Source organism: Crocuta crocuta, unplaced genomic scaffold, assembly GCF_008692635.1.
Source record: "Crocuta crocuta isolate KB4526 unplaced genomic scaffold, BGI_CrCroc_1.0 scaffold119, whole genome shotgun sequence".
In the NCBI taxonomy this organism is placed as follows: Eukaryota; Metazoa; Chordata; class Mammalia; order Carnivora; family Hyaenidae; genus Crocuta; species Crocuta crocuta.
Window position 1 is genome coordinate 5,017,220 of NW_027551562.1, and position 13,677 is coordinate 5,030,896.

At 44.6% G+C, this 13,677-nt stretch overlaps 1 protein-coding gene across 3 annotated transcripts in view; it reads left to right on the forward strand.

Annotated features, from left to right (window-relative positions):
- Positions 1–13,677, forward strand: part of KHDRBS3 (KH RNA binding domain containing, signal transduction associated 3) — a 180,677-nt gene that overhangs the window by 138,988 nt on the left and 28,012 nt on the right. For all 3 annotated transcript variants that reach the window (XM_077749986.1, XM_077749987.1, XM_077749988.1), the window contains exon 7: positions 4,454–4,536. In XM_077749986.1, the coding sequence (XP_077606112.1) occupies positions 4,454–4,536 (83 nt within the window). The remainder of the gene's footprint in view (positions 1–4,453; positions 4,537–13,677) is intronic.

Genomic DNA, 13,677 nt, shown 5'->3' on the forward strand with positions numbered 1-13,677 from the left:
AATTTCCCATCCTTTTAAAATACTTCAGGGATTCACAATTTACAGGTAAAGAAACAGAGTCTGAGATGCGAATGAGCCTGGCTAGAATCATCGACAGTATATTATGGAAGCCCATCTAATTCCAGATCCTTTCTCTTACCCCCTTACTCACTTTTCTCTACCTCAAGAGATCTGGTGGTGATCATTAAATTGATTAGCATTGATGATACCAATGTTCCACAATACTGAGATGTTATTTTCAGGCTCATTTAAATATTAAATAAATACCAGTTAAGTCCAAAGCCATTATGTAATTGACTCACACCAAAAACTTAGTAATCAGTTTTAGGGTAGAATTCACACTTTCATGGACATAGATGTCATTGTGACTTATCCAATTTGATCTTATAAAATGATCATTTCTCTAGACCATGTTGAATTCCACAGTGCTTTTAAAATAACCATTATGTGCTTTTTTTTTTTATTGTATCTGCAGAATGTCCTCAGTTTGAAGTCTGTCTCCAGTAGAATTAGGAGGATGGCTTTTGCACTTGCTGGGTTTTCTTTTTATTGTTGGGTTGTAAGAGCTCTTTTTATATTCTGAATATTAGCCCATCATTAGGTATGTGATCTGGAAATATCTTTCTCCTGCCCCGTGGGTTGTCATTTCATTCTCTTGCGAGCGTCCTTTGATGTGTAAGGTTTTAGTTTTGATGAAGTCTCTATTATCTGTATTTTCTTTGGTCGTTTGTGCTTTTGTTGGCATACCTAAGAAACTCCTGACTGATCCAAACATCACAAAGATACACACCTATGTTTTCTTCTAAGAGTTTTGTAATTTTAGCTTGTATACTTAGATGTATGATCCATTTTGTATTAATTCTTGTATGTGGTGTGAGGTAACAGTCCAGCTTCATTCTTTTGCATGTAGATATCCATTTGTTCCCACACCATATCCTGAGAAGACGATACTAGTCACCATTGAATTGCCCTGGCACCCTGTTGAAAATGAACTGACCATAGATGTAAGGGTTTCGTTTCTGTGCTCTCAATCCCATTCCACTGATCTGTACCTCTACCAGTACCTCGCTGTTTTGATTACTTAGCTTTGTAGTCAAATTTTGAATCGGGAAAATGTAGGGTCTGTCCTCTGGAATGTTCCATATGTAATGAAAAAGAATGTGCATTCCACCCTTACTGGGCAGAGTGTTCTATGGAGGTATGTTAGAGCTATAGTTGTCTGTTAGGTATAATTGATTTCTATTGTTCAGATCTTCTGTTTCTTTTTTATCCTTTGTTCAGGCATTATTTTTATTATTCAACGTGTGATATTGAAGTTCCCAACTATTTTTGTTAAATTGTCGATTTCTCCCTGTAATTCTGTCAGTTTTTACCTTATGTGCTTTGAGTTCTATTGTTATTTATGTATGCATATACATACATTTTTATAATTATCATCTTGATAGACTTGACTCTTATCATTATAAGTAAATGTCCTTTTTTTCTGGTAACAGTTTTTGTCTCAGAGTCTGTTTTGTCTGATATTAGTGCAGTTGTGGTAGTTCTCTTTTTATTCATATTTCCATGGTATATCTTCTTTCATCCTTTTCAATTTATATTTATCTTTGAGTCTAAAGTATGTCTCTTGCAGACAGCATATGGTTGGATCTTTCTTTTTAATAAGCATGATGACATATTCTGCCTTTTAATTTATTCCATTTAGTTTAATCCATTTATATTTAGTGTAGTTACAGATAAGGTAGGATTTACATCTGCCACTATGCTTTTTTTTAATCCTATGTTTTATGTCGTTTTGGTACCTTACTTCTCCCCCTTTGTTGTTAGATTTTTTTTTTAATTGCATCACTTTAATTCCACTGTCATTTCTTTTTCTACTTTTTATTTTTTTTCAAATTATTTTCTTAGCCTGCCCTGTAGATTACAATTTACTTTTTAGGTTATATCAGTCTTTTTTAGAACTTGATTTTAACAGAACACAGAACTTTGCTCCTCTTTAGCTCTGTCCCCACCTGCCCACCTTTGTGTTGTCACTGTTTTGCAGATTGCAACTTCATATATCTTGTGTCCATCAATACAGATTTGTAATTAGTTCTTCATTCAGTTGGCCTTTAAATCAAATACGAGAAAAAAGAGTTACTACAAAAACACATTTATAGTTTTGTATTCCCCTAAGTAGCTACCTGTATCAGTGTTACTTATTTTTTCATGTGGACTCAAATTACTATCTAATGACTTTTTACTTTACATTAAAGACTCCTTTTGCTCTTTTGTGGAGGACATATCTGCTATTGATGAATTCTGTTTTTGTTTACCTGAGAATGTATTAATTTTTCCATTAAAAAAAATTAAACGTTTTATTTATTTTTGAGAGAGAGACAGACAGAGCATAAGCAAGGAAGGGCAGAGAGAGAGGGAGACCCAGAATCCAAAGCAGGCTCCAGGCTCTGAGCTGTCAGCACAGAGCCTGATGCTGGGCTCCAACTCACGAACCATGAGATCATGACCTGAAATGAAGTTGGACGCTTAACCAACCGAGCCACCCAGGGGCCCCTAATGTTTCCATTTTTGAAGGACAGTTTGGCTGGTTATAGAATTCTTAGTTGACAGTCTTTTGCTTTTGGTACTTGGAATGTGGAATCTCATAGTCTTCCAGCCTCCATGGTTTTTCTTGAGAAATCAGCTTTTGATCTTATTGATAATCTCTTGCACATGATGAATGGCCTCTGGCTTGCTGCTTTAAGATCCTCTCTTTGTCTTTGTCTTTCAACATTTTGATGTTTCTAGCTTACCTTTCTTTTAGTGTTTTGGACTTCTTGGTTGTATAGATTAAGGTTTTTCCTCAAATTTGGGAAGTGTTTAGCCATTATTTCTCTGTATAGTCTTGCTGCTTCTTATTGTCCTCTCTTTCTGGGTATCTCATGATGCAAATGCTCATGTTTGATGGTGTTGCACAGGTGTCTGAGATCCTGTTCACATTTCCTTATCCTTTTGTGTCTTCTTGCTCAGAATGGATAATCTCAATTGACCTACGTTCAGGTTTACTTAAGTAGTCTTTTACATAGTTTTATCTGCTGTTGAACCTCTCTGATGAATTTTTCCATTTCAGTTATACTTTACGACTCAAGAATTGCTTTGGATTCTTTACTCTTTCTATATCCATATTAATATTTTCTATGTGGTGAGACATTGTTCTCATACTTTAGTTGTTTAGACTCAGAGGATGCTTTAGTTTTTAAGATATATTTCAAGTAACTGATTTAAAGTCTTTGTCTTGTAAGTCCAGTGTCTCATCTTCCTGAGGGACCATCTTCCTGAGGGATTACATTTTTCTTGTATATGAACCATATTTTTGTGTTTCTTTACATATCCCCTAATCTTTTTTTTTTTAAGACTGGACATTTAACGTGTCAGCTATGGAAATCAAATTCTCCTTCCTTCCAGTATTTTCTGTTTTCTTTTTTTTATTTAGTGCCTTTTCCAAATTCATTTTGTAAAGTGTGTCATGTGTTGTCCCTGAGGTGTTTCCGGTTACCTTAGTGGTCAGCTAATGATTCGATGGAGATCTTATTGAATGCCTGGAAACTAAGTTCCAGACAGGTTAGAACAGTAGATCTTTAAGACTTCAGCCAGTTGGTTTACAACTAACTCTCTCCTTGGCCTTGCCTTTCCTTCTTGGGCTGAACCTCAAGGTCATCCCGAGGAGACCCCAGGGTCTTCCCCGGTCTTTCCAGGCATGTACATGGCACTGTGCAGGAAGGTAGCCCTCTGGATCCCCCGGAGGGTGTCCGAGCTGTTGAAAGGGAGAGTGGATGTCTCGTCCTTCCACTTTTTTGGTGGCTTTTGATGAGACTGTTGTTTGTTCCACCACCACAAGCAGCTGAAATCTTATATCATTGCCTCTATTTATTTTCTTTAAATACCCCCAGGGAAGAGGCTTTTTGCATTAGATGAGTCCAAGCCAGGTCCGATGCAGTCCTCAGGGAATGAGGTTTTGAAAGAGCTCCACCCTGTCCTCCCCCTCCGGTGGCCCCCAGCCTGCTGGAGTCCACTGTGGTTAAGGCTGTGGGTGTTGAAGGCTCCTGCAGAGCTGGGAGTGAAAGGTGGGAATAGGATTCATTAAAACATCACAGAGCCCACTGCTCCTACCAAGGTTCAGCCAGATCTTTAAAAATAAATGCCCCTTAGATCTCTGCAAACCTTTTGTTAATTTCCAGAGTTTTGAGACTGTTGATTCTAACAATTTTTGCCAGTTTCTTTTTGCTTTTGTAGAGAGAATTTTTGGAAGTTCTTACTTGTCACCTTCACTGATGTCACTCTTAATATTTTCTTTACACTATAATTAGATATACAGTTACCTGTCAGCTGAATTAATAAAGAGTCACTAAAAGCAGAGTGGTTCTTTCTTCCAGAAACTTTTCTGAACTTTTTTTATGCTTGTCCTGTTTTATTGTAGGACTATGATGATGGATATGGCACTGCTTATGATGAACAGAGCTATGATTCCTATGATAACAGCTATAGCACCCCTGCCCAAAGGTAAGAGACCATCTCTGACTAGACCCTGTTACCAGACACCTGTGCCCTTCTGCATCCACACACCCTGGGAAACGGGTGATGAGTAGACAAGGAGGGTAATCTGACTTCGCTTGCTTCATTTCTTGTTTATTTTAATTGGAGAAGCACTCTCTGTCTTACCATCTAGCATGCATCAGTCCTCCAAAATTTAATGTAGTGTTAAAGCCATGAGGCTTGAAAAATAAAAATTGAAGGTTTTTTTTACTCTAAAATTTTAACTCCGTGTTCGGTATATTCTAAGGAGGAACAGTGTCTTCAAAGTCTGGGGCCCTTCAAGTGCCCCAGATCACACGAGCAACGTGGAACTCTCCTGCATTGTCAGTGCCTAAGGACGAAAGCCCCGAATTTTGTTCAGCATTCAGAGAAGGTTTCTGTTTCCCAGCAGCCGTGGTCCTGCTTTCTAACAACTCCAGATTCGTATTTGTGAATAATGAGTTAGCTCTGGTTCATTTTCTAAAGAAGTATTTACCCAGAAATAAGTAAGTGTTATCAGAGGCAAAACAGAGCTTCATAGTTACCGCTTGTGATAATATATCTTGATGTTCATTGATATATGAAATCAGTGTTTATTCTGTTCAGAATGTTTTCCTAAATGCCTAGAAACTTCCTGCTTTATGTTTAAAATTCTAAGTGGGGGACAATGAAAGACGTATATACAGAACAAAATATCGGCTTTATGAAGCATAAAAAATACGAATCATGTGGCTGTTTTGATGAAGCATAAATCACTTCAGAACTCATGTACTGCCAGGCAGCTTCGCACAGGCAGCTACTGTTTGTTCTACGTGAGCTCTGATACTGAGGTTGACAAGGATATAAAATCCTGTTTTCTTTTAGGCTCAGGTCACGTGTTTTTCTCCTATAACTTGTAACAATTAAGACCCTTCAGACTTGGACTCTCAACTCGGTCTCGATCTTTGGGAGTAGAAGCCTGTGCGTTGTGCTGGTATCCTTGAGGGTGTTGGCATGGCCCGGGGGACGGGGGCACTAGTAGATGCCAGCCAGGACGTCACACAGTATCTCATTTCAGTGTCCAGGCAACCTTACCAAGTGTGGGGCACTGTTCTCACTGTAGAGATGAAGAAAAGCAGCACAGAGCACACGATTAAGTGGTTTGCCTGAAATCCCATGTGGAGTGTAAGCCTTTTACTTGAGTGTCTCATTGAGTCTGAATAGTTAAAGCAGGAGCTAATGTGTCTTTTACAGATGACGAACAGAGGGCTCAGAGAAGTAGATGACCGATCCAGACTGTCAGCCTCAACTTAGAGAGCTTGGAGTCTTAATGTTGGAGTAACAGCATTGTGAATCTGATTGATCACGAGTGTTCATTCCTTTGGTCATTCATTCAGCCAACATTTGCTGAACATCCGTGTGTGTCAGGGACACTGCATGACGCTTGGGATACAAAGATTATTGAGGCAAAGACCCTTTCTTTGGAAAGCTCACAGGCCAGAGTAATGTAATATGGTAATCAGTTCAGAACAGTATTTCCAGAACAAGACAGCGCTAAAGTCTGGTTGAGCGCACTGAGGACATGTCACTGAGAGAGGGAAGGCTGAGTAGGAGTCACTAGGGTACAGACGGGGAAGGGCATTTCACCAGGCTGGAAGAGCAGGGTGCGCTGGGGGCAGTGCGTGCTGTCTGCAGCTCCAGTTCCCGGGCAGAGCTAGAAGGGGTGAGGCGTGGCAGGGTGCTGGGGGAGGAGAGGCCGCGCTCTCCCGACCAAGCGGCTGAGACTCCGTGCTGCAGGCGGCCAGCGGCCCGGAACCCCAAAGAGTCACATGGGAGGCACGGTGAGTTTCAGATCATTCCACGGCCTCAGAGGGGCTGGACTGACGGGCGGTAAAGCCTGGAGGCAGCGACCAGTTAGGAGGCTGGTACATTGTGCGGCCTTTAAATGTCGGGGAGGACTCCCTTACAAAGCCATCTTGCATGACAGCCAGTCTGCCTTCTTTGAAGTGATCTTTTCAGTGTTGCGACTCGTCATACCTGCCGGAGGACAGAGATTGTGTGACAGGGGCACACATGGACACGTGCAAAAGCCGCTCTCGGTTAGGTGCTCTGAGTGTCTGTTTAATCCTCGTGACCCGTGACATCAACATCAGTCCTTTTAAAGAAGAAGGAAACTGTGATTTATAAGAATTAGACAACTTGCCTAAGATCACACAGCGTACAAGCAGACGAGCAGGCTTTGAACTGAGGGCCTGGCTGTGCGTGTCCCCCGATGGCCGTGTCCCACCACAGTGGTCTCCCCACCACACACACACAGCCTTTCCGGGGGTGACTAAGCAGTGGCTCTAGTGGAAACTGAGGAGGAGCAGCTATCCTGAGGAGGAGGGTGACAAGGTGGCCTTATGCCCTGTATTAACTTTGCTAGAGTTACTGCAACGAAACGCCACAGTCTGGGTGGCTGAAGCGACAGAATTTTATTTTCTCCCAGTTATAGAGGCTAGAAGCCCAAGGTCAAGGTGTTGGGGTGTTTGGTTTCTCCGGAGGCTTCTCCCTTGGGCTTGCACATGGCCGCCTTCTGGCTGTGTCCTCACAGGCTCTTTCTCTGTGCACCTGCATCTCTGGTCTCCTGCGGGTCCACGGTTCCTCTCTTCTGACGGCACCGGTCAGATTGGATTAGGACCCACGCACAGCCTCATTTAACTTAGTCACCTCTTTAAGGGCCCCCTCTCTAAGTACACTCCCCCCCCCCAGTGCGGGGGGCTGGGCTTCAACATAGGATTTGGGGTGGGGACCACACTCCACCCCATAACGCGCACACATTATAACACTGGGTTAAGCACCACACTAAATGTCGCAGAATTAGAAATCTAGTGTAAACCAGTTAGGATACCAAACTTTCCGATCATCCCTAGGACCAATCAGTGAGTATTAACAAGGCAATCACCACTGATTCTTCTCCTCTCCTTCTCTCTGCCCCTGCCCCCTTTCTCAAAATAAATAAACAAACTTAGTAAAAAAAGGAAAAAAAAAAAAAGGAGATCACTACCACCATCATCTTCAGTGACTTGAGTGTTTACTCTGTGCTTGGTGTCGTTTCACGGGCTTCATGTCAGTTCTCTGTCCCCTCTCAGCATGTCCCGAGATAGTGCAAAATTCAAGCCTCAGTGTGTCATTCCCTTGCCTACAGGTTCAGAGAGGTTAAATCAGCATCCACATGCGAAAGGCTGAGCAGTGCTTCAAACCCATCTTGGCCCCAAAGCCTTCTCTTTGTACTTTGTTCCGTTGCCTTTCCACTCCTTTTGTCACGGCTTTGATCTCAGTGGCTGGAACTAATTCCTATTAGTATTTCCCGTAAGTGGTATTCAGAAATCTAATACTTTGTGATGCTCTTGAATCCCATACGACTTAGGCCTCCCATCTGATCAGGAAGCATTGCCTCATTGGATGTGGACTACCTCAGTCAAACCTAAAATTTCCTTTATGCCGCGTATTATTGTTGTGGGTCAGGACTAACGGAATTAGGAGCCTTATTTTTCCGATTTTACATTAGTTCCTTGCAGCAAATTGCATTCACTGCCGCTACCCTCAAGGAGCACACCGCCTTCGTGCTCACTAACAGAATGCCGCGGACACTTGATGATCTGTCCTCCAAAAGTCCCAGACTTTGCCGCTTCGTTCTGTAAAAGTAACTTTGTACTTCAGTTATCCCCTCACATGTGTGTGTGTAGTTCAGTATTGCTGCAGAATTCTTTACTTGGTCTACTCTTAGATTGGGGAGCTGTTCTGCAACTGTTCTTCCATGCACCATGGTGTGGAGGAGGGAGCGCAAGCACAGGTTCAACCACCCCGTGCTCCACGGCAGCCGCTAGCTCCGGTGGCCGCCGAGTGCGTGCAGTGTGGCCGGTAGAGGGGTGTGCCGCAGGCGTGGGGCACAGCGCAGCATCCCAGGCCTTTGTGGGAGATAAAGACTATAAAACAAGCCTATCACTAAAATTAATTTTACTTGTTCCTTTTTACTTTTGGTTTTTTAAAGCTTTTTTTAAATATTTATTTGAGAGAAAGAGAAGTAAGTGGGGGAGGGACAGAGAGAGAGGGAGAGAGAATCCCAAGCAGGATCCGATCTGTCAGCACAGAGCCTGATGCAGGGCTCGAACCCACGAACTGTGAGATCATGAGCTGAGCCTAAATCAAGAGTTAGCCCTTAACCTCCCGAGCCACCTGGGCGCCCCTTTTGGTTTTTTAATGTGGCCACCAGAGCACTTTAAATTACAAATTTCTCTTAGATAATGCAGTGTTCAGTAAGACTCTGGTGCGCATGTGTGCTGCCTGCCTCTCTCTCTCTCTCCCTCTCTCTCTCCCCCTCTCTCTTTCCCCCCCCCTCTCCTGACAGCACAGCATGGTGTCTCTGGATTAGGGCTCATTCCCTTGGGGTAAGCAAATCAACACACCAGGTGCAGAGAGGCTCCACACATATTCATACTTTTAAACTTTCTGTGTTGATGTGTTGTGCGTAGATGTCACTTCTTAATGCTGTAGTGCACGTGCTACATGTAAACAGGTGCAGTTACAAGATCAAAAGTGGTTCTCCATCTAATAGAGAGGCGATCTAAAAATGCTGGGCCCCAGGGGTTAAGAGTCTGATCGACCTGTATTTACAACCCATGTTAATATTTGCTGCTTGTGTGGCTTTGGGCAAGATACTTGACCTCTGTAAGCCTCAGTTTGTAAAATGTGTACTTCATTTCCTCTTTAGATGGTCAGGCTGAAAGGTGAATGAGAGGAAAGCCCACAGTCTTTCGGATCCATGGAGGGGGAGGCATATCATCCATAGTGACTTGTGGGAGGCAGGCCTTCGGGGCCCTGTGGGAGGCAGTCACGGGCGTGGGAGGCGGGGGCCAGTGTGGGAGGCAGTCACGGGCGTGGGAGGCGGGGGCCAGTATGGGAGGCAGTCACGGGCGTGGGAGGCGGGGGCCCTGTGGGAGGCAGTCACGGGCGTGGGAGGCGGGGGCCCTGTGGGAGGCAGTCACGGGCGTGGGAGGCGGGGGCCCTGTGGGAGGCAGTCACGGGCGTGGGAGGCGGGGGCCAGTGTGGGAGGCAGTCACGGGCGTGGGAGGCGGGGGCCCTGTGGGAGGCAGTCACGGGCGTGGGAGGCGGGGGCCCTGTGGGAGGCAGTCACGGGCGTGGGAGGAGGGGGCCAGTGTGGGAGGCAGCCGGCACATGGTGCTGAGTAAACACCCGCCCTCCTTCCACAGTTTGAAACCTCTGCTTCTCATTTCACACGAGGAAGCCACGAGTAAATCTGGAGGGAGTATGTGAGCAAATGATGTACAGGGAGAGTGAGGAGAGAGAGGAGTCTGTGGAGGGCTACCCCCGCCCCCGCCGTGGTCAGTATCGGTGTGTACCATCACCTGGGATGAACAAACTGAACAGCCGTCACCCGCTTGAAAACAGAATAGACCAGAAGGGCAGGCCCAAGTGGCTGGCCGTCGGGCGCTATTAGCTACTGTGGGGATAGGGTCCCTTTCAGTAATGACGTTCAAACCTCATAAGCTACAGTCATTTCATGACGCTGTCTTGTTGCAGAAAGAACAGCTTTTCTCAGGAGGTTTTACGAATTACAAAGTTTTTCTCCCAAGTTTCAAATACCTCGTATTAAAATTATAGTACAAATGAGAATCCCTGCAGAGTGATAGAAAACTCAGTGTAGTTCAGCTCCATTTCCCCATTGATTTCTGTAATGACCTTGGTAGCGCTGATATTGTGGTGTAAAACAAAGCATTGTTTATCTAACTTCACACATTTAATGAGTAACAAGCTGTCAGCACAGTTACTGTGAAGAGAAATATGGACTATTCTTTATAATATTGGAATTGTTCTAATATACACCAGCTCAGAAACAGTTATTGATTGATTGCAGACACACCTCCTGAATAGCTCTGGTGGATAAAAAAGAGCAGGTGATAAGTGGCCTCGGCCCTGGGGTCCTGCCCCACCCTGCTCTGACAGGACTTGAGACTTCACAGAAGTGCTAGTTTTGAGTCTTGGAAACCCTTCGTAAATATGCTCAATTAAATCGCTCTCAATTAAGTGGGATTCGTTCTTTATTGGATTTTTTTTTTTAATTTACCATTTATTTATTATTGAGAAACAGAGAGAGACAGAGCACGAGCAGGGGAGGGGCAGAGAGAGAGGGAGACACAGAATCTGAAGCAGATCCAGGCTCTGAGCTGTCAGCACAGAGCCCGACGCGGGGCTCGAACCCTTATATTGCGAGATCATGACCTGAGCTGAAGTCGGACCTTAACCAACTGAGCCCCCAGGCGCCCCTTGATGTTTTATTTATAATCCTACTGACAGTTGCAGCCCTACAGCACGGTGACCATCGCTCGTACAAACACTGCGTTGGACTCGGGAAGTTTGAGGGNGCGCCCCTGGATGTTTTATTTATAATCCTACTGACAGTTGCAGCCCTACAGCACGGTGACCATCGCTCGTACAAACACTGCGTTGGACTCGGGAAGTTTGAGGGGAGAATAGATGCCAGGTGCTCTCACACACAAACAGATATCTTTGTGAGGAGAAAACAGGTGAAGAGCTTTAAAAAAGACCAGTGTCGTAGTTTGCGTGTCTAGTAATTGTAAACTCTCAAAAGAATATCTGATTCCTTCTGAGATCCTAGAGCAGAACAAAGGCACACCCTGCAACATACTGGTGTCACTAAGATGCGCGTGAGTGTGCGGTCTGTGTCCTCGGTGTTAACTTCAGCCTTAGAAGGTGGAGGTGATCAATCCCATTTTATTCTTGAAAACACTGAGACCCAGAGAAAGCTTTAACAAGTGACCTGAGTTACCAGAGTGCCTATTGATTTCAGGTCATTCTCTTTCCATTCCAGGAATGTTTTCCCAAGAATAGTGCACATATCACTGGTGTTCACAACATGATTTCACACGGCACACAGCAGGCCATTTTCTTATAGTTCTAATGATGGATTTTTAAGTTACTGGGAAACTAGAATTAGCATGTCAAGCACATGCTTTATGAATGTTGCTGTAATTCAATTATGATACATTGAAGTGAAAACAAAGTCAATGTAAAAGCCGTGTTAAGTCACTAGCAGGCTGGGTGGTACACCTGGTGGCAGATGTCCTGCCAGAGGNAGTCAGTGCTGCTGTCGCTGGGTAATGGCCAGCTAGGGCGTGCCACTGCTGTGATGGGGAGGGTGGCCAGTGAGTCTCAGAGCCATGTTTAGGTCTTCCTCTGAGCTACTGAACTCTCCATACTTTGACTGTATTAAAAGCAAGCCAGGAAGTTTTATAGCTTCAACAGGAAATTCCTTAGAATTAATAAAAACCAAAAAAAAAAAAGACAAAATTTTCCAGATTCATTAATTTCGCACACATTGAAGAAATCAAGTATCCCTTAAGTACTTAGGAGGTGTTTGTTACCGTTTCAGATGCTCCCGAGCCTGCTATTTCGTTTTATCCCCAAGAACCCCCCTAGGAGCGTCAGGTTTTTCTTTTACAAATAAGGAAACCAATGCTCAGGAAACATGAGCTTGACCGAAGTAGCGCAGCTGACAAGTCCAACCTCCTACGCAGCTCTCCTAAAGCTTGAGCCCGTGTTCTTTTGCTTAACTTGAAGGCAACAAGTGAAAATCCGTGGCGGGATACCCAGGCCCCATACTCCCCACGTGGGATCCTCACGGTGATCTTTACAAGCCCACGGAAACGTGGACGAGGGGCGGATGCAGGCTAGTGGTGGTAAATCAGTTGCCGGCATCAGTTCACTCTTTCGTGTTCTTGAGAAAACACGAGATTTATCACCGAGGAATTGCAGAGTAATGGCAGTATGTGGAGACAGAGTCCACCAGGGAGATGTCCTACATCATTTGGATTTAGCACTGCCATCTGCTTAATAGCGTTGAGAAGGCTGAAGCGATGCTTATGATCAGCCGCTCGGAGCCGCGACAGATGCTGCCGAGAGCGTGCGCACCGGCTAGGAGCGACGCTGCTGAAATGTAGAGTATGTGACAGCGTTTTCAAAAGGTTGGCGCGCTGGTGGTCAAACCCCAATCTTAAACCTTCGCTATAAAATTGTAAGGTCTGTAGATAAAGCGGTTGCCTTGGGCCCCCACCCCCGCCCCTGCATCTCCTCCTGCCTTGTCCCACACGTGGTTAAAATGCAGTTTTATGGATTTGTAGAATTGTCCTAACCAATCCTGTATGATTGAGTTAAATTGCGACATGATTTAGTTTGAAAGACANGATCTGAGTCCCAGCCCCATTGATTCCCTAGCGGCATGGTTTGGGGCCAGGCTGCGTGTTCAGTCCTCTTCTCTAAGCTGTGAAACGATGACAGTATTTGACTTGTACGATTATGACTAGCTGAGATGGCAGCTGCGACGTGCAGAGCAAAAGTTCGGTGGACTTGCCACGCGGCAGGTACTGGGTGCCACACACTGTGTTTTGCAGCCTGATGGGAGTAGGTTGCTGTTATCATCCCATTTCACAGATGAGGAGATGGGGGCACAGAGGCTGTGTGACTTCTCTGCAGCCCAAGAATAAGTCTTGAGCTGCCTGTGAGCCCGGACAGTCAGAGGGCTTGCTCTGCTGCCTCTGTGCACCTGCTGCTGTTAGGAGTTCCGTTACTGCGTCTAGAAGCTCGGACAGCCTTCTTCTGAGGAAATCTCCAGTCGGTAAAATCCCGACAAATAGACAATCCGAATAAAACTGTATTTTCCATTTTGATTCCCCGTTTGTGAAATAGAAAGGTTATTGAAGGCTTCATTTAATTTAGATGATTAGAGCCCTGAAATGTTTGGAGGCACAGACGTGAGGTCAAAGCTTGAAGTTACTCATGAAGAATGATTTGTAACGGAGAGCATCAGTGCACTTGAATTTCCCAGAATTTAGTCAAACCTCGTTTACCGGACTCACATCTTCAGAGGCTGAAATCACTCAGACATAGTACAGATTGGATTTGCCCTTCTACTTGTCACTATGAGGCGGGGGAAAGGGGGTTCCTTCTGGAAAGTAGCTTACAAGTGTTCATCAAGAGCCTTAAAAGTGCCCGTAACCTTTGACTCCTTATTTGTACAGTGGGTGTCTGAACTGAACTTGTCAATGAGTGTCTGACAGCGGAAGTATGTTC